We start from the raw sequence: 27998 nt of genomic DNA, 5'->3' as shown, positions 1-27998 counted from the left end.
CAAATACTCAAATAATAGTTAAAATGTATTTATCTGTTTATTTTTAACTTACCATCACCAGTTCTCCCGTCAAATTATTGAGTTTTAGAGAGAGAAAAATATATATTTATTACAATCTTGTCAGAAGATATCAAAGTTGTATTAAGTTGGAATGAATCTACTCTTGCCCGTATATCTGTACAGTCAGAATAACAGATGAAATCATTACAAGTAGATTATATTGACATCAGAATTCATTCACTCGCAGTGTCCAGGATGGCTTTTGTGCTCTTTTTGTGCTCAACCCATTATATTGTCCTTTGTATTATATGTCCATGTCTAATTTGCAGGCAACACTGGGCCCTTTCACATTCTTAGAGCTAAAATCCAAAACATTTTTACATTATTTGTTTTTTTGAATGTATGTTTTTTTTTTTTACTGCCATCTTTTCTGTTTCTTTATCCTTTCATTTTGTTGAAACACCTTGGCTTCCAGGTCCTTATAACAAATAAATAAATTGTTTATTAATTTCTCAGTGGTCATTATGACCAAATACTCCTACAGTATCAAAGTGCAATAATGAACATGTCCAGCACCAAATAACCAACGAAAAAACAATAAAAATAAAGTCAGTGGTATATGATTGACTATAACTGAAAATATTTTCTTAAATTTGAATTCTGGCCAAAGGTGATACCAGCCACCCAAAATTGGCCTAACAAATCTAACTTGGATTTAAATCTAAGTTTAATTTGTGTAACTTTTATCTATTTCAATAATACATGTCTGTTTATTCCCTCTTCCTCAGGGCTACGTCCACAAAAAGGCAGGGTCCCTTAGCACTTGGGCAAGCCGCTGGTTAAAAGGCTCATAGAAACTCTGCAGGATCTCATTTGTTATGGACAGCATTGGGCCAAGATTTCGATTGGCTGGTCGCCTGGTATTGGAGGCAGGGCTCTTTGTGATGTCTGCTTCCTTCTGCAGAGTAAGAGGTCCTGTAGAGTTGATGGAGCACAAACTTGATCAGTAATTTAACAGATTTGTGCACTTATTTGCACATAATAACACATTTTTTCAAGAGTTGAGAGTTAAATTGGTTAAACAAACAGACACACATTATTGTAACGTATGTGGAAGCATGAAACTAACTTACCCAACTGTAGGAATTCAAAGACTCTTCGCATAGTGATTTTCCGGTTGGCAGCGTGATCCTCGAGTCGAAGGATGAGTATCTGCTCTCTACTGAAAACACTCAGCCAGTCCAGTAGGTATATTACATATAGACCCACCTGAAGCCTCACCTATAAAAACAGAGAACCGCAGTGTCACCCTCTTTGTCATTAATGACAGACATTTTTAAACAGCACAAGCTGGTCATTGACAAGCAAACTCATTCTAAAGAGATTCAGAAAGTACTCAGCATAGACCTAACACTGCATAGCATCAGTATTGGCTAAGCTTTTTTCTGGTATTTCTGATGAAATTGTGAAAACTTTTAAAAACGTTGTATTTTATATATATATATAAATAAATAATAATAATAATAAAAAAACACTCTTTTGGCCTCCTGGAAGTGGCTGTCGATTCCCTGATTGAGAAGCACAGAATCAAGAACATCTTAAAATAATGCATTCATTTCATGTGTTCACCAACAGAGGGATCCAAAGGATCACTATAACATTTAGCATATCAGTCCCCGATTTATTTGTATTTTTCTGATTTATAACAGAATTTTATGCACTGCTATAACATATGATGACTATACCATATTTAAAAACTAACTTCTGATGTAAACATCTGGTATAATATCTATTTAAAAGTACTGTATTATCATACCAAGAAAACAGTTCCTCTCCTTCAGAAGTTTTGTACAAATTATAATATATGTACATAAATAATTTTGACAAATTTTATTTATTTATTGAAACGTAGATAACATTTTTACAACCTTAAAAAAATGTCCACCACATTGTTCTCAGATAACTTTGAACCAATAAATATTTACATTTATTGATTATATGTTGATGTTTGGCTCCACTTTGAAGAGTATAGGCTAGATAAAATGAGAGAATTATGGTACAGGTATGTATGCTAAATGGCATACTATGGTTCACAAAATGACATTTGATTTAATTATATCAAAATAACAATTCTGCATTCTGTTACAGTACCTCAGTTCAAATTCAGTTCATTTAATAAAATTCATTTCATTTCTGGACGGTACAAAAGCCTCTATTTGTATTATCTTACATCCAGTTCACCAGACTAAGCAGCAATGATTCTGCAATCCAGACCTTTGCTGGTTCATCAACCAGATTAAACAGCTTCAAAGCCATAAATCAAACTTTCATGACTTTAATCTCCAGGTCAGAGCAGCAAAACAATGTATATTTCACAACACATTTAGATTTCTGTAAAAATGTATTTCATTTCAGCTTCCAACAGCTTTCTCCAGAGGTGAAGATCATCTACTAGCTGCACAGCTTTGGGAAACAGCCAGAACAGTTCATACTCTGGTGGGAAAGAATATTATCTACACGGCTGCACCTGGTGGCTGAACCAATTACATCATATCAGACTGAACAAAATCTGACTCTGACTCATACTAGCCACCATTGGTTCCGGTCCCTAATCAGAATTACCAACTGAGATGCTTTGGTTAGACATATCCATCTATCGTTTAGAAGATCTGATAACATTTTAATGAATTGAAAGAATCATTTTTGCAACTTGACAGCACTTGGTCCCCATTCACTTTCAGTGCATCATTACTAGATCACCTAACATCTGTTTTTAAATCACACAGGCTCGGAATGACATACGATTGGAATAAATGATAATGGAATTTTCTTTTTTGGGTGTACTTTTCCTTTAAGATAGCAACAGCAAATTAAATATTCAGATTTGATATGATCATGATTCATACTGCACTCACAGGCATCAGGTTGTTGAGGGTGGTATTGTAAATGCAGGACCGGATGGACCTCTCAGCTAAGCAGCCCTCAAACAGGTGCAACGACTCTGATACTCGCTCGTGAAAATCCTCCACAGATTTATTAGCCATGCCAAAGTACAGATAGTCTGAGTAAAGCCTGCTCTCTCACACGCAAATACACACACATACACAGTACAAGAGGTAAGAGGACAATCTAAAAAGCATCTCTCACATGATATCCGAACCATAATAATAAATCATCATTATATCTTATTTGAATCTTATTTGAGTAGTACCTCTCTACTGGGTCTCTGAGCATCACAATGAATCTGGCATCTGGTTGGACAGCATGAATGAAGTCTTGGACCAGGAAAGGAGGTTCCACGTCCGTTCCGTTGTCGTAGAAATGGACCCAAGCATTATTGTCCCACATTGTAGATGCACTTGCCTCACCTGTCAATCATAAAATGTGTATTAGATTATCAGTTAAAGTTTGCAATCATGCTTGATCCTAACCAATTTAATATTTTAATTGAAGATAGTGTTAATCGGATGAATGACATTAGTGATTATTTATGGTTGGGTTGTTTTGTTTTTGATTTAGTTGATTTAATTTCTTAGGCCTCAGTAGACAAAGACTGGAATTTCTAATATTATTTATTGTTATGAGTCATAGCAAGAGGACAGACCTTTACCACAGCATCTGGCACATCTAATTAGAAAGTCTAGATGATGTGTATTTAATTTGAGCTCTTTCATCATCATAAAATTTTTTACATTTCCTTCACAAAGGGTTTTTCAAACTGGGTTTCGAGAAGGAACTATGGGGGGTTTGACTTTATGAAAAGGTAATAATTTATAATATTATAAAATAGTATATTAACAATAAATGTAAAATAATAAAACAAATTAAACAAATCAAAATCAAACACTAACTTAAATGATTAAAAAACATGATTTTTTTTTTTTTTTTTCTTGCCTTGTTAACTGATGACAGAGAACCGTGAAAATGTGAATGTGTTAAATTATTGAAATATTAACTTAACTTGAATTTATAAAATCTCAGGGGGAATTTCAAATAAATATTTAAGGTCAAAGAAGTTTGGCTGACAAAACCACTCATAAAATCAACTGGAAAAAAAAAAGCTTACCGATTATGATGTTAACTTTTTTGTGGCTTTTGGAGGAGTTGCTTGTCAAATGATCTCGAATCTGATTTGCTGCTTGATCAAAAAGATCCAGGTAGTCATTCAGTGGATAGGGCTTATGAAAACCATTACTCAGCCTGATGATACCTTAAACCAGGGGAAAACAGAGTACATTTATTTCAGTTGTAAAATAGCAAACAGAATTGCATGGCAGCTGTTCTGTAGCTGTTAAATTTGTGAAATAAAACTGAGTGTAATAAAACTCAGTGATCTGTCTAACATTAAGCAGATGCTTTGCATTACAAAAAAATGGGAGTAATGAACATTCTGCCAACTTTCAAAAGAAGAACATCAAGCATCATGAATTCACATTTTAAACCCTGTGATTTATCTCTTACCCAGAACTCACCAAATCTCTTTCGTGTCCACCAGTGTGGTTCCTTCATAGTGGTGAAATGGACCTCCGGATGCAGTCGTAACCGGTCGTAGAGATCTGTGGTGCCACACTTGGGCTGGCCGATGATATAAAAGAAGGGCAGACAGCGCAGGCGATACAGTCTACCTGCATGCTGATGAAGGTGGGCTGGAAATGCTCTGCACAGGTAGTCGTATATTGCTTGAAAGCGCTTTGAATAAAGAGCATACAGGTTTTTCCCATATGGATCAGCTGTGATATTCCCAAAGAATTCTTCATACCAGCAGGGGTTCTTGAGATGGGGAAGATATTTGTGAGGAATTGCAGAGAATATCTGTGGATAAGAAAGACCAGAAGTCTTATTAGCAAACTAAGACTTGACAGAGCATAGCTTGTAGTATGTACAACATTTATGAACAAAGTTTGGGGGTCAGTAAGATGTATTATTTATTTTAGAAATTAATAATTGTATTTAAAAAGGATGCGTATAATTGATTAAAAGTGACAAAGATTTATAATATTACAAAATATGAATATTTTAAATAAATGCTGAACTTGAAGAACATTATGCCATTATAGGAATAAAATATATTTTATAATATATTTAAATAGAAACCCGTTTTAAATTGTTTTAAATTTAAATTGTAGTAAGATTTCAAAATGTTAACAATTTGAATTTTTATCAAATAAATGCAAGTGTGGTGAGCATACTGCAAAATTTCTTGCATTTAAAATTCTTGCCCACCCAAACTTTTGAAGGAAGAGTATGTGCTTCTTTGTATTTATTTTGTATTAATGTTTTGGACCAGGGTGAAAGAACACTTTATTTTTGACAATGCCTTTACCTGTTGTATAGTTATTGTAATTGTTGAACTGAAAAATACATTATAATTTCCTGTCATTCCAGTTCAACTCATGAATCGAAAGGTAGCAAATTCTTCTATTATGAATTTTGCACAACCCTGGTGAGTAGAATTACTGACATACTCTTTATGTAAATTATTTCAGCCACCCATTTTTATACAAAAAAAAAAATATATATATATATATGGCACTGTCACCAATATTGAAGATCTATTCTGTAAAACATGTAAAACATTACAGACTAATGTAATGACTGATCAGATGTAATTCTAGATAATGATCTTAATCTTGAAATTCACAGAAACAATCAAATATGCCATTTTTTTATTTATATATTGTTTTTAATTGTTAAAAAAATTCAATATGTTTTGCGTTGTTAGCAATATAATTCAAATCCACATACGTCTGGCTCTTTCTCTCTCACTTCTCTCAGGTCAGGCACTTTTCTTTGACTGAACTCCACTTTGGACACAATACTCCTCACCACCTCTCTTACAACTGTGTAGTCTGTAGTGAAGGAAAGATTAAGGGGCAGCTGTGCCGGATGAGACTCTACAGCAAGGTGATACGGTGAAGCCGTCAAATAGAGCCCTTTCTGTTCCCTCGTCAAGATGTAGGATGCCATGATGAGAACGGTGACCATAAGTCCGAAAAGGAAGCATAAGATTTTGATTTTCCGTACAGACCCGAGTGTCCACAGGCTCCATGATTGATGTTGTGCTCTGTTGTTCTCTTTGACAGTCAGTACACTCGTCCACCTGTTGCTAGGGTGTAAAAATGCTGGCTTGTTTTTGGAGTACTCCAATTTTTCATCCAGGCCGTTGAGTATCCCATGCCTGTGGCCCATTTTTGTGTGTTGCGTTAGTTGTGTTTTCTTCACATATGAAGTGAATCCCATCGATGTGAGTTATAGCATGTGGTCTTCATCATACTGCTCACATGAAATGGACAATAACCCAAAAGCGCTGTGTTTTGCCAATAAAAATCAACATCTTTCATGCAGCAGATGCCGTGTGGCTTCAGGTCATTGTTTATGATGGGATGTTTGTGGGCAGTTAGACAGACTGAGTGGGCTGGGCGCCCGGGGCTTCCCGCACACGTGGCGAGGGGCAAGACGTGTGGGGAGACGATTACAGCATTCCTTCAATTTAGCAGCCACAAATGACACAGCGGCAGCGGGGTTGACAGCGCACCAGCACAAACAGTGCAGATTTGGTTGTCAAGGTCACAAACACCCAAACAGCAGCTTAGACAACAAGGTCTATTCCTGCAAGACAAAAAAATAGTAATAAACCGTAAATACTCAAAGACGGTACATTTATTCGAGTCTAGGAGGCAGAGGATGGTTCTGTCTCTCACACATGCCAATAACTCTGTGATGGGGTTTGGATAAGCATCAGAGAAAGGATGGCAGGAAGATCACACAGACCACAGACAGTGTGGCATATGGTGTGTGAGGGTATTTACAGTATGTATTTGTGTGTTGTGTGTGTTTTGGAGAATTTAGGGCGTAATCCATTCAGACATGATAGCCTCAGGACATGCCTAATTATGAACACAGTAGACCAGATGCAAGCTAATAGATACATTTTTTATTTGACAACCTCCACTCCTTCTTTCTCCCTCTCTGTCCTAATCTCTCTTTGTGTTTCTCACTTACTGTTTTTTGTTGTTCTTTGAAATTATACATTTGTAAATGGAAATCTGTCTAGTGGAACTATGTTCTACAGGACTATGATTGAATCTGTCCTGTGTTCTCCATTTACTGTTTGGTACAGCTCTGCTACTCTGCTTCAGAGAGTAGTGAGAATAGAAGAACGCATTATTGGGACTGATCTACCTTCCCTTCAAGATCTGCATTTGTCACGGGTTAAAGGGGGGGTGAAAAGCTATTTCATGCATACTGAGTTTTTTACACTGTTAAAGAGTTGGATTCCCATGCTAAACATGGACAAAGTTTAAAAAATTAAGTTGTACGTTTGAAGGAGTATTTTGGGAACAAAAATACTCCTTCAAACGTACAACTTAATTTTTTTTCTTCCGGTTTGTCACAAGTTTCAGAAAGTTTTTTTCGAGTATGGCTCTGTGTGACGTTAGATGGAGCGGAATTTCCTTATATGGGTCCTAAGGCACTTCTGCCGGAAGAGCGCGCGCTCCCGTATAGCGAGGCTGAGCAGCACAGACATTTCACTGATCAGAGCGATTCACTGATCAGAGCGAGAGCGTCGCGAAAAGTCACAAAAGAAGTGTGTTTTTGGTTGCCAGGGCAAGACAACCCTGCACAGATTACCAAAAAAAAAACAGCATTAAGGGACCAGTGGATGGAGTTTATTTTTAAAGAGCATCAACGGAGTTGTGCAAGTGTTTTTGTTTGTTCCCTGCATTTCGAAGATGCTTGTTCACAAGGCCCAGTTTGACGACGGATTTGCATATCGTTTATTTCTTAAGGATGATGCAATACCAAGGAAAAAGGGTCACGATCGTGTGTTGGAACCGCAGGCGGTGAGTAAAACTGCTTCAAATATCTCTGCCTCCTTGTTAGTGCGTCCCCTCCCATGCCGAGACCCAGGTTCGAGCCCCGCTCGGAGCGAGTCGTTGCTGCTGCTGCTTTCGTTCAGTTTCAGCCTCTGGATCTGATTCTGGATCATAAATAAACAGGTTAAATCTGACTGTAAGCCATGGTTTGTTTTGGATGATGGGTTTTCCCTCACAGTAATGTCACAGCTTCCACATCCTCTCAACGCAAAAGCCTATTCGCGCTCGTCATTCTTTAGCTCCGCCCACACGTCACGCCTCCAGCCAGTCGTGATTTTCCGGGAAAAATCGGTACAGACTATCTTTACTTATGAATATAATAAAACTAAAGACTTTTTGGATTTATGAAGGATGCAGTACTACTCTATAGGTACTCAAGATTGACAGGATATTGAGTGAAAACGAGCATTTCACCCCCCCTTTAAGAAATGGGCTCTGAGGATTGTCCGTGATCCTTTACATACTTACATACCTTTACAATCTTTTCAGACTTTTGTCTTCTGGAAGGTGTAGTAGTAGTAGTTTTCTCTATCCAGTGGAGATTCTGGTTTGTTCGTGTTTGGTAAAACTAATGGCTTCATTTTTATAAATAATGGACCAGTACGTTCTAATTATTATTTTCCTTTTAATGGTGTGTTTATATTAAACTCAAGGATGCTCCCTACCTATCTCTTCCTACAATTGTCAAGTTGGGAAACAAAACACAAACATTTACAACAAAACATTGCTCCTCAATGCAGACCTAACGACTTGTTATTGCTGAATGTGCAGGGTTTGGAAATTCTAGAGCAAGACTTCTGAAAACCTAAAAAATCTATTTGTTTAGCCCACACATACTGTACCACAGTAATCCATGCTGAACTAATAAATAAATGTGAGGGTTAATAAATTATTGATAACTTCCTATTTTTTAGGAAAAATAAATGGTTTGTATAATGCTCAAATAGAGAGAGTGAGAGACAGAGAAATAGGGAGAGATTGATGAAAGAAAAAGAGAGGGAAGGTAGTCAAAGGAGGACATGTGTGTTCCCATGGAGATGAAGGCAGGTGTCATTGATCAGTGTTGCTATGGAAAATAGACTCTGGAAGTGTTTGTATTTGTAAGCTGACCTTAAATGACATTCCAGTGACAGATTGTGAGTCTGAGTCACATTGATCGGCAATAAGTGAGGTCTTGCTACCTTTGTCGAAAATATGAGTTTGAGGTAAACCATAGCAAAGAAGACCTCCATCGCTGTTAGCGTGGGTGTCTATTTTAATCATGAGCGTTAAATTTCTGATGACTTTAGCACGGAGATGGGCTTATGTGTGCTGCCACTTTAATTATATTTCAGACTAACAAAATCCAGCTTTAAGTGTGGAGAGGTGAGGCATCTGTGAGCGTGTTTTCATTACAGATCTGACTGAAGTAGAGGAGGAGTCCGGGGCAGAGAGAGGACGCGTTAGTTGTTGAAATGAGCACACACTGTGGGAATGCCACAGCAGTCCACAGCTTAATGATTCGTTACTAAGAAGCTCCATCATTATACCTGTCAATCAAAATGACACCTGAGGAGCTCTACAAAGTATGTGCCTATTGATGCTTCTGATGTTGTTTATTCAAAGCTGATCAAGTCTTTGTCACTATATCATTGTTAATTTTAGTTCAGCTGTAGTGTTCTAGTTTCAGTTTATTTTTATTTATTTGTTTACCTTATTTTACAGCCATAAGTATGTAATTTTAACCACTGACTGAGACAATGTTGCAGTGTAAGGTTGGTCGATGGAAAACGCAAAGATACTATCACTTAAAGGACTTTTTGATGTCAGGATGCTATGATGTTCCTTTATGAGAGTGCTGCAGAACATCTTTCCCATACATCTCTCTATACCACCTCCCTCAACCATTTCCATAGTCATATAAAGAGGGTTGCATGGCTGTCAGGAACCGAGCACAGTGGCTGCTCTGTCTTTGCCAGTCAATGCCATGACTAACTGATCAGGGTATGCAGTAATGGATCTAGGTGGATGGAAGGGAATGCCAAGGATTTTGGGGATAAAGTAGTAGCTCAAGTTGGAGCCCAAAACATACCACAGAGAGAAAATCTGATAATCACAGGAGGAACAGCAAAGTAGCAGTAGGGGCACGTTACAATATTATTGTGGATGCCTTTGCATATACAGTACAGTGGCCGTAAAAGTATCTGGACAATTAAGCAACACTTTAAAAAGTATGGATGTCACTACAGTACAGTAAATATAAAGTATCCAGAAATGTGACATTTTCTTAGCACAATCACATTTTTCAAGAAAGAATAGAGTTTTTAGTATAATTACAATAAATATAAGTCTATCCATCCAGATGCAAAATGGTTTAATAATTGTATACAAGGCTATGGAATTTAACATTTCTGATTTAAAGTCTGATTTAAGTATCTATCCATCCATCCATGGACAGAGGTCAGAGGATTTTATTTAAAAAAATTATTTATGAATCTGTTTGTGAAATTACAATCCAGCTCTCCAGCTCAAAAAAAGCACAGAAAGCAAAACGCTCGCTATCATCTCTTTCCGAGTTAATCTAAATTCTCCTCTAATACACACAAGCTCAAACACACACACACATATAGACTAACAAGTACACATACCATTTGTGTAGTCTCAATAGATGCAAAACACGCAGGGATAAAATCTATTCCACAGTCAGTACAAGTGAGAGGAAATGAACGAATGCAGCAGGCAATAGAGATGGATAATGAAGCTTGGTGGAGCCGAGTCTGAAATGGCATCAGTCAGTTATATTAGTAAATACTTATTAGATAAAACTGAATAATCTTTGCTTAATGCACTTGGTTATATATTCATTGAAGTCACCTATTCAAAGTGTTGTGACATCTCTCAGAGGTCAAAATGCTTTTATTTAAAAATAAAATATTTAATAAATTTAATAAGCATAACAAACTGAGCAAAAAGTTGATATGAAAAGTATTTAGTCTTAGTATTTAGTTTGCCTGTTTTTCATTTATTTATTTTGCTTGTAGAAATATGTTGTCTGAACAGTTGTAAATAAGTTACATTTTTGGGTGAACTACAGTATCCCTTTAACCCCTTTAGAGAATAGCAAAAACTTCTAAATAATCATTTCAAATCTGTGACATGTGTCATTTGTTGCATGTCTTCAATGTTAATGCATACATTTTTTCTGTTTTCTTGTTTCCTGACTGTGCTGATTAAATGTCCTGCAAACGAACTGAAAAGAAAACGACTGACATTATGATTGAAGGCTCTGGGTAGAAGGATGTGATGTGACGTCTGACAAACACAACCCAGAAAAAGCCTAGAGAATGACAGTTCAATTAATCTCATATGAAAAACTTCAGATGCTCTAGTTCCCTCCCCAACACTAGAGAGCATATGAAAATGTCTCTCCATGAAGAGAATGGTAAAATAGACAAAGATACAGAAATTACATTCATCCTTAATGACAGAGACAGTTTACCCTAAAGTGATCTTGTTCCAAACCTAGCACAAAAGAAGCTACTGTGAAAAACGCTGTTTTGTTTGCACATATAGTAAAACTGACTGTATGGGTAAAAACAGCTGAAACAGTGTTGTTCAAAATATCCTCATATGTATTTTGTTTTGGGGTGAACTATCCCTTTAATATCAATGCACTAGAAGGTTTGCAAAAACTGGTTCTGTGCGCAGCATACCACACCATCTATCACTGTAGTGCTGGAAAACATTTGACAAGTTTGAGTAAACAAGGCTGACTGGTCAGTAGGAAGTACTGTATGGAATCTGGAAAAACAAATTAAGTTATAGGGTCCTGAATATAATGCATTCCATTCAGCAATAATTTTTTATTATTATTTTCCTGATGAATGTAATTATTAATAAAACAATTGCATACCAGAATCTCAAAAGAAATTAATTTGCAATCAAGCAGTATACATCTATGTGCTCTCTCAGCTGCCAGTGCACAGCCCGAATGAGATTAACCCCTAAGCTTTGCTGTAAAATGTGCCCAAAATTCCTAAAATAGGCATACCCAAAGTAAACTGCATGCTGTTCTTGAATCATTTGGAGTATGCATGCTTTTGGTCTCTTTTGAAAGACGACACTCCTCAAACCTCAGAATCACTGCAAGTACATTACAGTAATCTATTACTGGTATTGATTAATAGAACTTTGAACACACTGAAATAGATAAAAAAAAACATTCAGCCTACTTTTTTTGTAAACAGATACCCTCAGATGACTATTGCTGGGACCTATTAGCTGGAAAGCACAATGGCACTCTGACAAAGACACTGATTGTACCTGCTGTGTTGATTGTATCTTAAAAGGGTTTGCAACATTTGAATCACATGAATCTGAGCTGTCCAAAGACAGGACATGTTTAGCTTCTTTTTATTTATTTTTTTAGTTGTATGAGTGAGTGAGTGAGTGAAGTGACATTCAGCCAAGTATGGTGACCCATACTCAGAATTTGTGCTCTGCATTTAACCCATCCGAAATGCACACACACAGAGCAGTGAACACACACACACACACACACACACACACTGTGAGCACACACCCGGAGCGGTGGGCAGCCATTTATGCTGCGGCGCCCGGGGAGCAGTTGGGGGTTCGATGCCTTGCTCAAGGGCACCTAAGTCGAAGGTGGAGAGAGAACTGTACATGCACTCCCCCCACCCACAATTCCGTCCGGCCCGAGACAAGAACCCACAACCCTTCGATTGGGAGTCCAACCCTCTAACCATTAGGCCACGACTTCCCCATGTCACGAAGTTAACAAAGAGTTAAAACATGCAATGTACTGAACACTAACAGGTTAATTCCTGCCATTCAGTCAGTCATTTTTCATTCATTCATAATTTATTTTCAGTTTCCAAAATTACTTTCAGGCTTGACAAATCACTTTGTGGGTGAAATGCAATCTATCTGCATTGACATTCCCCTTTATTGTGCACTTTTATGGTTTTTAAACATCTTCAAATTCCACAATAACTGACAAGATATCCTATTAGACAATTTTAAGTTAACATGCAAAACTTTACTAAATCAATGGATTAATTATTATTATTTGTCACTACAAGGCCATGTGACACTATAAATTATAACACTTGGTATTTATTATTGCAGCAGGTCATTAAAGCCTGAACTTTTCTAATTAAAATGTTACTTGCGGTTTCCTAAGCAGATAAATACAAGGGCATAAATAATACTGCTGTTATTATTAGTGACATATTGTGTCATTTGGAACCCATCTGGCAGACAGGTGCGCTTATGAGTGATGTTATGTGAACTTTTGCTGAAGTAGGCCTTTTTAAATGCCCCTTTATTCCTCACTTTGATACTCCAGCATGCATATGTATGATGACAGGCTCATGTTCTGTCTGGTAGATTTGTTTTGCAGTTTGAAGAAGATGTTTGTGTCTCAACGTTTGAAACATGAGGCATGTGGTTTGCTGTTGATTTCAGACTGTCAGCGTGTTGATGGAAGGCTTTATTTTGTTATGCTGTGCAGCGTGTGTGGCACCAGGGAAGCTGGGGAGAACTGTTCATGTAATCCACACTGAAAAGATCAGTAGTGCAGAAGAAAAGAAGTGTAATTAAACAACAGAGATGAGAGAAGAAACGTTCCCTCAGGTGCTTCATTCAGCAGCCTATATGTGACTAAACACTTCTCTGTTATGAAGGAAAAAAAGAGATTGAACCATCTTTATTAAGATGATTGCAACCTAGTACAATGATATATTTCACATTCTTATTCAAATACAATTAATTCAATATTTTTTATTTATGTATATATAATGTGTTATGTGTATATATGTGTGGGTGTGTATATATATATTAAATAACTATTAGCCTATACTTTATTTATTGTTTTATACATTTTTTATAATTAGCTTTTTGCTTTATATTTATTTTTAGATTTTTATAAGATTTTAACTTTGCTATAAATAACAGCTCTGTGGTCATGTGTTCAACCGATGTGTTTCCTGACAGTGCAATGTTGAAAACACTATTGTGTGCTTGATGGGAATCTCAGGACACCTCTTCCTAGACCTTTTATGTCCCAGATATGCACACAGTACAACAATAGATCCAAGTACCTCTTTCCAGTTAATCAATAGCCTGTTCTTTGTTACCATCCAATATGTAGCAAATGTCAGCAGTGCATAAAAATGTGAAGTCACGCAGATTCTATAATGTCAGATAACAGCCACTTGAATTTATCTCATAAATAAACAATGTGTTGGACTGGGTCCTTAATTAAATCTGCTACCTAGGACTTAAGATATATAGAGTTGAGATACAAATTGAAAACAAAGGGATGGGAGATTCATTATAGAGCATCTGTTATGTGAATGAACAGGCGTGACCTACAAATAACTCTAAGAATCTTTTCTCATTTGCTTTATTTTTTCTCTCTCTCATTCTATAATTTTGTGTTTCTCCACCCAGAATGCAGGTTATGGAAGGCAGCTTTAATTTTCTGTAAAAAAAAAAAAAAGGTTTTACCTATCACAAAATATTTCACAATATATTTTAACGTTGTTTTTTCTTCTCTTTGTTATGTTTTTACTAATCTCTTTGCATTTTTGTAGTTTAGTCAGAACGTCACTCATTAAACCAGGGTTCTTCAAAACTTTTGTTTTCCAAAGAACATCTTGGTTAGGTACTCTATAGTACCCCTCATTCCCTGATATAGTGAACGGAGATGTTGAGTTGAAGTTCCGATATTAAGGGTCACACTTGGGAGCCTAGGCACCTCTGGCATTATTGAGAAAAGGCCAATGAAATTGCTGAGCAAAATTGTCCTAGCTGGCCACGCACCAGACATTCTGGTATCCAGACATCCTCTATTTATAGATCAGCATGGCATTTGTTGAATCATTTTGTTCTTAGGTTTCGAGAAGCATCTCAACCCTCAGAAGCAGTTCAGAGTTGTGTCATAAGGGACACCTCCTCATAACCTCACAACGTCCAAGACTTATGATCTCACTCTCCAAGATCCATAATAAAGCAGAGGTCACCTCCAGCTGAAGCCTTTTCAAATTCTGATTGATACAACAATAAATAGCGGTTGAAAATCTTTGTTGCAATGTTGGGGAAGTTTCATTTTGCCAAGTGGGAAAAACACTACAGAGACCACAGACTACCCAAATGGGAGGTAACATGTCGAGATACATCTTATGGACTTACTAAAAGTGAGTACTACATATCAAAGTTTTCTATACCAAACACATAAACAAGATCAACTGTCTACCTAGGGTTAAAAACTGAATCCTATTCGGAATAGAGAAGTGGATTAATACACATATGGGGCTGCCAAAGGAGCCACAACATGCAGTTTGGAGCACGAATCCATTATGAGAGATCAGTTTTTGTGCTTGAATGATGAAAGGGTAGTCCAGGGTTCATAAGAAGGACTGACTCAATAAACACACATTATCACCTGAGAGAGGAGAAGGCACTAAATGCAAGCTCTACGCCCTACCAACCACCTGAGTTAAAGAGCTAGTGCCCAAAACTCTGGATGAAACTGGTTCCATTTGCAGCATGGAGAATCTGGCAAATGCATTAGGTGCAGCCCAACCTGCAGCTCTAAAAATGTCTCCTAATGAGGTACCATTTACTAAAGCTGACAAAGTAGAAACACCCCTGGTTGAGTGTGCCCTCACTCTCAGTGGGCATGGTAAGCCTCTGGCCTGATAGACCGTAAGGATCGCTTCCACAATCCTGTGGTAGATCCTTTGTTTGGAGACAACATTCCCCTTGTGCTGACCTCCGAAGCAGACAATGAGCTGTTCAGACAGTCTGAAACTCTGTGTCTGTTCCAAATAGATGTATAGGGCTTGAACCAGCCACAACAGAGAAAGGTCTGGGTCCCCCTCCTGAGGGGGGATGGCTAGCAAGGTTACCACCTGATCTCTAAAAGGAGTGGTGAGAACCTTGGGCACATATCCAGGCCAGAGTCCAGGACAATGTGAGAGTCTCCCGGTCCAAATTCTAGGCTTGATTTGTTAATGGAGAGAGAAGTGAGCACAGTCAGAAAGGCCATCTTCATAGAGAGGGTAATAAGTCCAACTGACTGAAGGGGCTCAAACAAAGCTTGAGTGATGGAAAGGTAGTCCAGGGTTCTTAAGAATGAACTAGACTGGACTCAATAAGCCCACATTATGACCTCTGAAAGGGGAAGGCACTAAATGCAAGCTATACACCCTACAAACCACCGGAGTTAAAGAGTTAGTGGTCAAAACTCTGAATAAAACTGGTCCAATTTGCAGAATTAAGGATCTGGCAAATACATTAGGTGTAGCCCAACCTGCAGCTCTGCAAATGTCCACTAATGAGGTACACTTGGCTAAAGCTCATGAAGCAGAAACATCCCTGGTTGAGTGTGCCCTCACTTCCAGTGGACATGGTATGCCTCTGGTCTGATAGGCCGTAAGGATCACATCGACAATCCAGTGGGACATCCTTTGTTTGGAGACAGCATTCCTCTTCTGCTCACATCCGAAGCAGACAGTAGAGTAGACCTCCAGGCATAGTTAGCTGCAATAGATGCCATGTACACATTGAGTGTACACGCAGACAGTCTCCCCATGGGAAGAACACCAATTCATGAAAATGTGCCATTTCAGGTCTAGCCTGCATAATTATATGCACCACTGCAGGTGACAGACAAAACACAGAGGTTCCAGAGATCTTGGCGTGGGTGCCAGATTGTGCCCATATTGGAGAGAATGTCCCTCTTCAGGGGAGTCAATCAAGGATATGTTTATATCTTGCAATTCTTACTATATATCTAACAAAAAAAGTTTATATTTTTATTGCATGGCAGAAACAAGCTTCCATAATTACAAAGTTTGACCCCAACTGGAAAACCCTTGGATAAAATGAAGACAATAGTGAATCTGATCTTTCACAGTGAAGTGTAACGTAATTAAACGCTCTGTGCTTAGCATAAATGTGCTTGAATATGAAAATTGAATATGAAATTTTCAGCAATCACAAATTATGATTGTAGTAACAATTTTAGAAAACAAACTCGACAGACAGCACACTTTGTTCTCCCTTTTCTCAGTAGGCCATGCTATTCTGAACCCAAACAATGCAACCGCTTTGACCAGAGAATGCCATCTGCCTCGTCCTGTCTTGGGATAGTGACTGGCTAATGTTCCATGCATCATTAAAGAGGGCAGCAGACCAAAGCTCCTGGCACAGATGACCAGAAGAGAGAAGGGGGAGAAGTGAACTCTCTCAGAGGCTGTCCTCCCTCCATTAATACTGTTGCACAATATTTATGTTTCTGCTCCAAATAGACATGAAAGACTGAGTGCAGAACTGAGCTTCAGGGGGTCTGACGCTGCAAGTAAAATCATATTAGGATTTAATCTGATCCAATTCTGTGCCTGTTAATAATACCTATTCACTGCCGAGAGCAGGTGCTATAAATACCCTTTATTGGGGGAAGGGGAATGTTTCCCTGTTTCCCAGTGTGTGTGTGTGTGTGTGTGTGTGGGTGTGTGTGTGTGCGCATGTTTTTGTGACATATCAGGACACAACTTTGTATATTGACATGGGTATGACACAGGTATTACAAGGAGAGGTTGACTTATGCGGACATAACCCATGTCCCCATTTTTCAAAATGCTTATAAACCTGTGAGGGTTAGGGTTAGGTATAGGGTTGGTGTAGGGCCATAGAATATACAGTTTGTACAGTATAAAAACCATTACGACTATGGGATGTCCCTCTTTTTACAAAAACAAACATGTATGTGTGTGTATGTGTGTGTGTGTGTGTATTTGTGTAAATATGTGTAAATACATGATCATGTACATTTTTTCATTTAGTTTACCATTGCCATCATGTAATGCTTGCACTGTAATTTTACCTGTAAGATATTGTACAGACAGTACAGAATTTGTTTTTATAGATTACTAGTACCCTCCCATACTATATGCAGGGGGAAAAAGTAAAATATCTAACCAGACATTTTATGTAACTTTACAGTAAAAAGCAGTTAACTGTACAAAGAACAATTCAATCATATAATTTACAGTCAAAAACTGTAAACTGATATCCCCCAAATTACCTGTGTGACACTCCACATTTAACTTAAATATTTAAATGAAACTATTTTAGTTTCTTAATGTTAATTATACTAAACTTACCCTGGTCTTCTGTAGACCTGTTTTACAGCTGAAATTGTTTCATACTCAATGGACTTTGCAAAATACCGGTAGATTGTTATTTTCCTGTTTATTACTGTGAAGCTGATTTTACATAATCTGTAAGTGCCATATAAATGTTACTTAACTTGCCACTGTTTTTTTTTTTTATCACTAAAGCACTTGCTGAATCCATTAACTTGTAAACATAATTTTGCTTGCGGACTGAGTTAAAGCTGCACAAAGGCATCCAATTAGATAGTAGCTTGCAAGGTTGTGAAAGTACATTTCAGTTTTATGTCCAATATGCATCAGACGGTCAGTGAGTGGACTGTGGGCGGTCCGTGGGTGTGCCATCTGGCTGTGACTATGTTTAGGATAACAAACTGCAAAATTGAGTTCTCTCTTTGCTTGGAATGAAATGAAGATGGGCATTTAAGTTACTGAGCCAAGACACTAGACAACAATATGCATAAATGATATAATTCTTTCAGATTTAATCTTATACAGTAGATATAGAGTGATACAGCCAGGAATCACATTACAGCAACTCTCTAAAGTTCATATTTTACAGTCAGTACATTCATTTTTTATATAAAGCATAAATCAGACTAGGCTAAATGTGTGTTTATATTTTCAAAAAGTAAAGCAACATAACCCTAGAGGTGCCCCGCATGACGAATCATCCTAGTGGAGTGGGCCATCATCCTTAAATTGACTCTGTCTCCCCCTCGTACTCTGTTTCTTCTCCTTTCTCTGGCGAGAATCCATATAATCAAAGGTTTGAAGAATTCAGTTAGTTTAAAACCCAAATTAAGCGATTCGGCGATAAACAGGGAGCAAGTATTGCATGGAGTGAGTAGCACATCCATTATAGTAAATGTCAAAAGGTCACTTAAGAATCACCAGAAATATTTTATGACTGAACTCATCAGACCATTAACATAAGCTCACTATGGCAAGCAGACACATCTCCCTATTTGGCAATTTAAGACAGGCTTACACTGGCTAAAACAACACGAGATTAATTCCACTCAGGCCAACACCATTAAGACTAGCAAAAATAACTCATGTAACTAACTGTAGCATTCAAATGACTACAACGACACTCAATGTCTTCTGTACTTGTAGGATATTCTGTTAACATTTTTGAAATACACAAAATTGCATGAGGCAATGTTGGTTTATATTCCCACAGATGGCCAAATAAATCATTGACTTGGCTGATGTTAACAATTGGTTAAGTTTGGAGTGAAATATTTTAGGGTAGCATCTTCGTTGTTTACTTTAACTCTGCAGTGGATGTGAGTCCAGCTGGGCAATGAATGATTCAAGACAAGTTTAAGAGTTTAAGGTCAAGTTTGTTATTTGGATGAAGTGTGTACATGAACTCCACAGGATGGAGGTTTCCACATGATTTGAATGCTGTCATTTTTTTATTAATATATTTTTGTGTTTAATTCTTCATATATTTGCTACTTTTTATATTTTTTTATATATTTAAATTAATACAAATGTTTATTTACTATACGTACATACTACCGTCCAAAGTCTCTTGTTTTTCTCATGTGTCATGTGAGAGGGTGGTGATGGCGCAGTGGATAAGTCATGTGCCATTGGTGTGAGAAACCCGGGTTCAAATCCACTGTGAGACACTAATGTGTCCCTGAGCAAGACACTTAACCCCTAGTTGCTCCAGAGGCGTGCGGCCTCTGACATATATATAGCAATTGTAAGTCGCTTTGGATAAAAGCGTCAGCTAAAATGAATAAATGTATTTGACTAAAATTACAGTAAAAACAGTAATAGTTTGAAATAACTATTTTAATATGTTTTAAAATGTAATGTACTCCAGTGATGACAAAGCTAAATTTTCATCAGTCATTACTCCAGTCTTCACTGTCACATGATACTTTAGAAATCATTCTAATATACTGGCATTAATAAACATTTATAATTAAATAAAACAGTTGTACCTTTTCTTCTTTTGTGTGTGAAAACCATGACACATTTTTTTGATTAATAGAGTGTTCAAAAGAACAGCATTTATTTGATATAGAAATATGATATAATATCATGACTCATATATATATATATATATATATATATATATATATATATATATATATATATATATATATATATATATATATATATATATATATATATATATATATATATTCTAATTTAAAGGGTTTTGAACTGTTTAGAACCAACCATTTGGAATTTTGACTCAAAACCTTATAGTTCTTGAGATATCCAGCCCTTGTGACTACTATCCCTGTTCTCTCTCTTGTAAAATTAAAGTTATGTTGCTTGAATTAAACTACAGTCAAAGTTTTTAAAAGATCTCTCTTTCTGTCTTGCACAGAACACACAATATTAAAAATTCAAAGCTGTGTAATATCTGATTTGCTGGGGTATGAAATTGCAAAAAGAGAGAATGGAGAGCCTTTATAGGGCATAAATCGTGCCAGTGAAAAAAATGACATGAGCCATAAATAACTGTTATAAATAACTCTCATTTGCTTTTTTCCCACTTTCATCCTCTTTTAATTTCCTCAAAAGTTGTGGGAGGCAGCTTTCATTTTCTAGATGAAAAAAGAAAAGAAAAGGGGATTTGCCAGGGGCTGGGCAAAGACAGTCCTAGGTATGATGAAGGAGACATTCACATAAATACAAACACACACAAGCACAAACACAGCTCCATGTCTGTCTGACATGGAGCTGTGTTTGTGCTTGTGCTTGTGTGTGCTTGTGTGTCAGAAGCCAAAGGGCATCTGTCTACCTGTCAGGCCAGGTTTTGTGAATCCCAGAAGAAGTGAAATGTTAATAAAGGCTTTGAGCCCTATAGTGTGAGGTTTGAGAGACCCTGCTGACTCCCATGCTGAGTTTGCATAAATGATATACTTCTTTCAGATTTAGTCTTATACAGAAACTCAAAGATACCCAACCCTAGTCACTGTGTTCCATCAAACGTGCTGCTTCAACCTCATTGCTTAACTGTGAACAATAAATAAATAAATGGCTATAATAAATGTAATTTAATTGAACACGCCATGTTTTAAAATTAAAAATAAAACACAGCAATCACCAAATAGTTTCCCAACTTGCCAAGTGTTGTTTCGAACTACTGATGATGAATTATTAATAATTTGTGTAATTTATGGTGTTTAAATCATACCTGTAAACTCACATTTCGGCCAGGAAAGTTTTGATGTCATTTTCTCTTCGTATTGTTTACTTTATGTAATGGCTATAATCGTGCTGTTCCACAAGCGCCACCTTCTGGCAAAGAGTGAATTTGCATATTCACTTATGTTCACATTTTACGCAGAACAGTGTTTTAAATGTTAACTAGCATGTCAATGAGGGATAAAACTAAATTGGACATATAATTGTCAACATGCAAACATGCAAAGGCGTACTGTAATGCTGTAGCCCAGGGGCCTCTGGATATCTTAAGGCACCCCTAGTCATGACATATTTATTTCTTTATACATGGGTAAATAGCATTAAACTTTCTGTGTTTAATTATAAAAACACAACTGTGTTTAGTGTGCTGTACTGCAGATACCTAAAATAGTTCAAGAGCAATAGTCAAACCTTGAAAAAAATTTCCATGGAAACCCTAGCAATCACAAATATGCTTGTGTCTATGAGTGGTAAAGGAAACCTTTTTTGGCTATTAAACCAAACGAAATTATTAAAGAGGGTTTGGTTGATCAGGGTTAATTTCTAGACCATTTTATGCTTTCTCAAAATGTTAGCGCTCTTCATACATATTCATATTAATTTAAAGGGGGGGTGAAATGCTATTCCATGCATACTGAGTTTTTTACACTGTTAAAGAGTTGGATTCCCATGCTAAACATGGACAAAGTTTCAAAAATTAAGTTGTACGTTTGAAGGAGTATTTCTGTTCCAAAAATACTCCTTCCGGTTTGTCACAAGTTTTGGAAAGTTTTTTTCGAGTATGGTTCTGTGTGACGTTAAATGGAGCGGAATTTCCTTATATGGGTCTTAAGGGCACTTCTCCCGGAAGAGCGCGCGCTCCCGTATAGCAGAGCACAGACTGAGAGCACAGATTCATTCACTGATCAGAGCGAGAGCGTCGCGAAATGTCACAAAAGGAGTGTGTTTTTGGTTGCCAGTACAAGACAACCCTGCACAGATTATCAAAAGAGAAACAGCATTAAGGGACCAGTGGATGGAGTTCATTTTTACAGAGCATCAACGGAGTTGCGCAAGTGTTTGTGTTTGTTCCCTGCATTTCGAAGATGCTTGTTTTACAAACAAGGCCCAGTTTGACGACAGATTTGCACATCGTTTATTTCTTAAGGATAATGCAGTCCCAGCGAAAAAGGGTCACGATCATGTGTTGGAACCACATGCGGTGAGTAAAACTGCTTCAAATATCTCTGTGTTGTTAACTTAGCTATCAGCGCGTAAGCACATCAAGTAAACAACATGCGACGTTGTCATCAAACTGCACTTTCCACATGTACAGCTTAAAAAAAAAAAAGAAGACAAAGTCGAACTTAGTAATTTTTCAAAACCGCTAAGCAAATATATACAGTTTCAGTACATACCACATAGAGACGTCGTTGCTGATGCTGCTCTTGTTAAATTTCAGCCTCTGGATCTGATTCTGGATCATAAATATATGCTGAATCTGACTGTTAGCCATGGTTTGTTTTGGTTGGTTTTGAGACACAGCTTCCAAACGCTCTAAACGCAAAAGCCTACTGGCGCTCGTGATTCTTTAGCTCCGCCCACACGTCACGCCTCCAGCCGGTCGTGTTTTTCCAGGAAAAATCGGTATAGACTATCTTTCTCTTATGAATATAATAAAACTAAATACTTTTTGGAGTTATGAAGGATGCAGTACTACTCTATAGGTACTCAAGATTAACATGATATTGAGTGAAAACAAGCATTTCACCCCCATTTCACTCCAAATTATTTAAAAAAATATTTTAAAAAAATAATAATTTGGAGAAAGATGTTTAAAATATATGAATGTAAATTATGGAGATTAGCTATATTTTAATGTAAGGCTTAGAAGCTTCTTTTTTTCACAGACTGTGAAAATGGTTGAGATGAGTCATAAATGCACAACATAACTTTGGTCATTGATTAACAAAAGTTAAGAGCCTAAATATATTGACATGAATGTATATGTTGTTTGCAAGTTCCGTTTGTTTCACAAGAGATGTTCAGCAAAGAGTGAGTGTACCAACAGATTTATGCTTTTTTTTTGACTACGGTTATCTCTGCGTAAACTGTGGTTACCATGGTAAATGTTTGTAAGGGTAATAATGCCGTTGAACTTGCCCGAGGTCGCACACAGCTTCTGTCACAGCAGCATCCCATCGATCTGAATGAAACATTGTGCGTGTGAATATCCTGATGAGAGCCGCTATTTATGAAGCGCTTCTCAGTGCACTAGTTTTAGAAATCATCTTTTTGACGCTTTGACATCCAGTCAGTGTCAGGCGGAGCGTCGCTATATAAAACCCCCTCTGTCATCTAAGGTGTGCTACATCTAATAACCTGATCAGTGTAAACCCTCGAACATTTTATCAAATTAATATTCAAATTACTCGTGTATAAAACTTACCTTCACAACTTGTCCAGTTTTAATAATCCAATAAACGCTTCTGTTGGGATTTGATAACGGTAAAAGAGGACCGCGATACGGAGAACTTTGAGCGACTGAGTTAATGAAAGCCTTTCTGTCTCTTCAATCACAATGTCTCTCTCTCTCTCTCCCTCGTTCAGCAGGGGTTCAGTCAGTGGAGGGGGTGGGAATATAGCTATAGCTACTGATGTGATGTGCTCCCACCAATCGCAGCTGTTTATGAACTAGCTCTTCTTGAGATTAAAAATAAAACAGAATAGCCTAGTAGAGCGAAATGTTGGTCTAAAACATAAAACATGAATGAGTAACCTCTGTCATTCGGCGAAACGTCATACGAAGGAAGTATATGCAAATTTGAAAATTGTTTAATTTCTTGAGAATGCTGATATAGGCATAGTTGTCTCTCATTAGTATTTAGGGTTAATGTGTTTTAACATAAACCCTTCAGTAATCATGTCTAAACTCCCTCATGTTTGTTCTAATTGATAGTTATGTTTAGTCTTAGTTAATCTGAAAAGTGCTTTCGGCAAAGGAAACCAGCTTTGCATTGCACTAGTTGTTTTTATATATCTGCAAGATGGTGTGTGTGCATTCACATAAAATAAACATCCCCTTGCTCATCTTCCCTTTGATGGATTCACAAAGGACCATGAGCTTTGAGATTGATAGCCTGTGTGTGGTTGTGCACATGGTAAAACCAAAAACGTAAAACCATATCGGCAGACCAAAGACTTTTTTCCAATGGGAAATAAACTGAATGATTATACAAGATGAATTCACTGCAGTAGAGCTGCCAGAGTAAATCAATGATGAAAAGAAGCAAGAGCAGTTTGAACAGAAGTCATTACATAGTTGTTATTGATTGGTTCAAAATTGATTAATTGGTTTTCTAGCACTCAGACAGCAGGCTTGGCAGTTTGTCAGGTAAGACATTAACCAAGAGTCAGTCTCTACAAAATATATTTAGCTGTATTGTATTTACAATTATATATAACTCAATTTGAAGGATGTTAAAAATGGGTTATAGTGGTTTGAGTGGTATTTATAGGATGAATGTCTGTAATAAGATGTTAAAAACAATATTTTACATTATTTACATAAAAAGCCAAAGTCTAAGTTTCAGCTCACAAAATAAACCCTATTAGGGCAATTAGAATTTTATCAGGGTTTATTTAGTTATTTAGTTATTTATACACTGTAAGAAATTATTTAGCAGTTTAGTTGTTTCAATGAATTTTTTTATGTTGACACAACTTGCAGTTACTGAATTTGTTCATTCAACTAAAAATTTTTAGTTTTCAGTGTCTCAACTAGTTTGAAAGTTGACTGAACTAGGTCATTTGTCCTCATAACTTAAAAAAATTTGTTGACTCAATTCAATAGCAATATCACGTTCACAACATCACTTATCGCGAGATCTCATCATTCTCCTGAATGCTGTTGAAGAGAGAAGAAGGTCGTCAGCCATTCTAGTCAGTTTCTCCTCAAAGTTTGGACATTTGACTAGAATACAACTTTGGTAAGTAAAATATTCGTATTTATTGGCTTAATGTGTAAAATTACATTTGTTGTCTCAGAAGAGTAAGTATTGTTTAAAGAGTCGTATATTCTGTATGTAAGTTACTGTATGTAAATGTTCGTTTCGCGGCACTCTGAAGCCTCAAAATACAGGCGGTTCCACAGTATTCTCCTTATAAATATTAAAACAGATATTCTCCCATGCGTTACAGCGGAGCTAAACTTATGTGGAGCACGATAAAAATACAGTTTGTATGTATTATTTGAGCCCAGGGCTGCGTTAGAGACCGTGCAAACAGAGCGCGAGAGCTCAACGCGGATCACTGTATGGATTAAGAACGGCGGGAATAAAAAAAAAAGGAACTGCTCTAAACCTGACAGCGTAAGACATCCGTCACAATATACATCGATGAAAAATTAGGAGAAAAAAGAAGATTCCTACTCGAACTGTCTTTTCTGCATGTTATAAGGGAAACAAATGAGCACCATAGATGAGCACCTCCCTCAGAGTTCTTCTGGAGCGCGTATCTTAACGTTACATTTGATATCGCTGACATAAGATTAGTTCTGATGGTTTTTTTACAGTCTACGGTTCAGATGAAGTTCTGAAGGTAGCGTTACAAACTCTTCTTTCAGTTTTCTGAAGTAACGTTAGTCATTCAAGTGCCTCGCTAGAACCTAGAACCCAGTGTAATACTGCGTGAATATCTGTTTTTATCAGGGTGTCCGCGGGGTTTTAAAAAGTATTAAAAAGTGATAAATCAAAATGGTCAAATTTAAGGCCATTAAAAGTGTTAAATGTGGTCTCAGAGGTATTATTTTTTTCCAAATTAGGTATTATTTTTTCCAGACTATCAGGTGTCTTATTCTGATTGAAATTCTATCTGCGTTCGTGTTAGTTCGTTTATATGGGCTTTAGCATATCTGGGCACATAATCAAAGATCTTCCGTCTCCGTCTCACTCAATGTTTGATGCTGACGTCATATTCAGTGGTCGTTCGGCATCATCTCAGAACACTGCGCGCTCAACAGAAGTGGCTGGCTTACGTTTTATTTTAGACTTGCTTCAAGGCATATCTTCAACGACTGGACAACCATCGTCGTCTTCATGGACAAATGCAAGTTTTCTAATAGCTGGGTTAACGACCGGTAGTACCGAGGTCCCGTTCAAACCCGGTTCTTGACGCATACAGCGCTATGATTTCCGCGAAGCAGAAAACGAGTACGGAATCTCAAAATCCAGTCATGTAAATGAAACTTACATTTTAATATGGACAGTCATGGAATTTGTGAAAGCATAAATTAATCAAATCAAATCTCCATATGGACCAGTATCTGTAAATGTTAAGCCGCAAAAGTTGTTTGAAATATGAATCCGTGTTCTGCGCGTCTCTGTGTGAATTAATGAATGGCAGAGACGTGCAGGTTTATTTACTACATAGACTGAAGCGCATGTCGCTTGCATTAATTTCAGCATCTGTTGTCTTCTCCTGTCAAAATAATCGAGTTCATTTAGAATTATTCATATTCATTTTCGAAAAAGCAGAAGACATACCGGTTTCTCCGGTAGTGGGCGGAGCTAATGCGCAAATAGAAATTTCAAAATGACAAATATGCATTCATTAGGCCTAAAAGAAAATTTTTACATAAGGGCATTGTGCTAGAAATATTACTATTATTTAGTAAAACGTATGTGATACTGCTACCACTGTTGCAAAAAAATAAAAAACTTTATTTAAAAAAAAATAATAAATCTCAATATTTCTCCCATGTTTTAATTTTAATAGCAAATCCCCTTTATTTACCAAACATAAAATGTGTTTAAATTTGATAAATTAAAAGACAAATTAAATTTGGGTGAAACTTGTTTACTGTTTTTCATAATTATATAACTTGTAGAAAAACTTTAAACACAATTCTAAATAAGTATAAAGAATGGCACTGGTTTTATTTTTAGTGCTAAAAAGTTATTTTTTTTTCTTTATTAGCAAATTTTTGTGTTTTGCTTTGGTACCGAAATTGGTACCGAGAACCGTGGATTTTCACTGGTATCGGTACCGAATACTTAAATATTGGTACCGTGACAACACTAACAGGCAGGCTTATTGTTCGGTCTATCCATTTTCTCCATTGCACATTTTATGGTATTTGTTTTATTTTTATTTACTAAGTGAAATAAATGTGCAATATGCTGTCAACATCAGTCTCTTAATCTATTATTTTTTGTATGTTATATATGTCAAAATCGGTGTAAATAATAGAAAGGTCGCTGATTAACACTTGCAATTCAGTGTCGTGATGGTTTTAAAAAATATTCTGAAGGTAGTGAAAAAGGTATTAAAAAGTAGTAAATTTAACTTAAGGATTGCTGTATATACCCTGTTTATATAGTCTATGGTGAATATACGGTCATAAGTAAATTGCGTACGTTTAAATCTATATATTTTAGAATAAAAGTAATAATACCATATATCTTGTATAAATAGAGATACAATAACGATCGACACAAATGTGTTAAATTTCCTTTTATTGTGTTATAATTATGTGTTGTGTCATTTAAAAGCATTGTCTGGATGGTATAGTTTGTCTTTGGCATTTAATACAAACTTGTCAATACATTTGTCTTTCTCTGTAAAGATTTATTTATATGTATGTTTATTATTTTACAGTGTTTTAACATGTTTTTGTATTTTTCATGTTTATGATATTTTTGAATGACTGAAGATTCAGCGCAGAATTCAATAATCCTGTGGATGGACCACAGCGAGTCCTTTTGCAGTTATCCAT

General features: G+C 36.7%; 1 protein-coding gene across 1 annotated transcript; it reads right to left on the bottom strand.

Annotated features, from left to right (window-relative positions):
- Nucleotides 1–22: 22 nt before the first annotated feature.
- LOC113094577 (carbohydrate sulfotransferase 15-like) lies at nt 23–23813 on the bottom strand. Its single transcript, XM_026260160.1, has 8 exons — nt 23673–23813; nt 5746–6609; nt 4473–4812; nt 4067–4210; nt 3212–3368; nt 2916–3072; nt 1134–1281; nt 23–975 (listed from the first exon to the last, which is right to left on the bottom strand). Exons 2-8 carry the CDS (start codon nt 6238–6240, stop codon nt 791–793), a joined length of 1626 nt encoding a protein of 541 aa, XP_026115945.1. The 5' UTR covers nt 6241–6609; nt 23673–23813; the 3' UTR covers nt 23–790.
- Nucleotides 23814–27998: the final 4185 nt, after the last annotated feature.

The sequence above is a fragment of the Carassius auratus genome, unplaced genomic scaffold, assembly GCF_003368295.1.
Source record: "Carassius auratus strain Wakin unplaced genomic scaffold, ASM336829v1 scaf_tig00215410, whole genome shotgun sequence".
NCBI lineage: Eukaryota > Metazoa > Chordata > Actinopteri > Cypriniformes > Cyprinidae > Carassius > Carassius auratus.
Note: the sequence above shows the minus strand (reverse complement) of the source record. Positions and strands in the feature narration are given on the sequence as shown.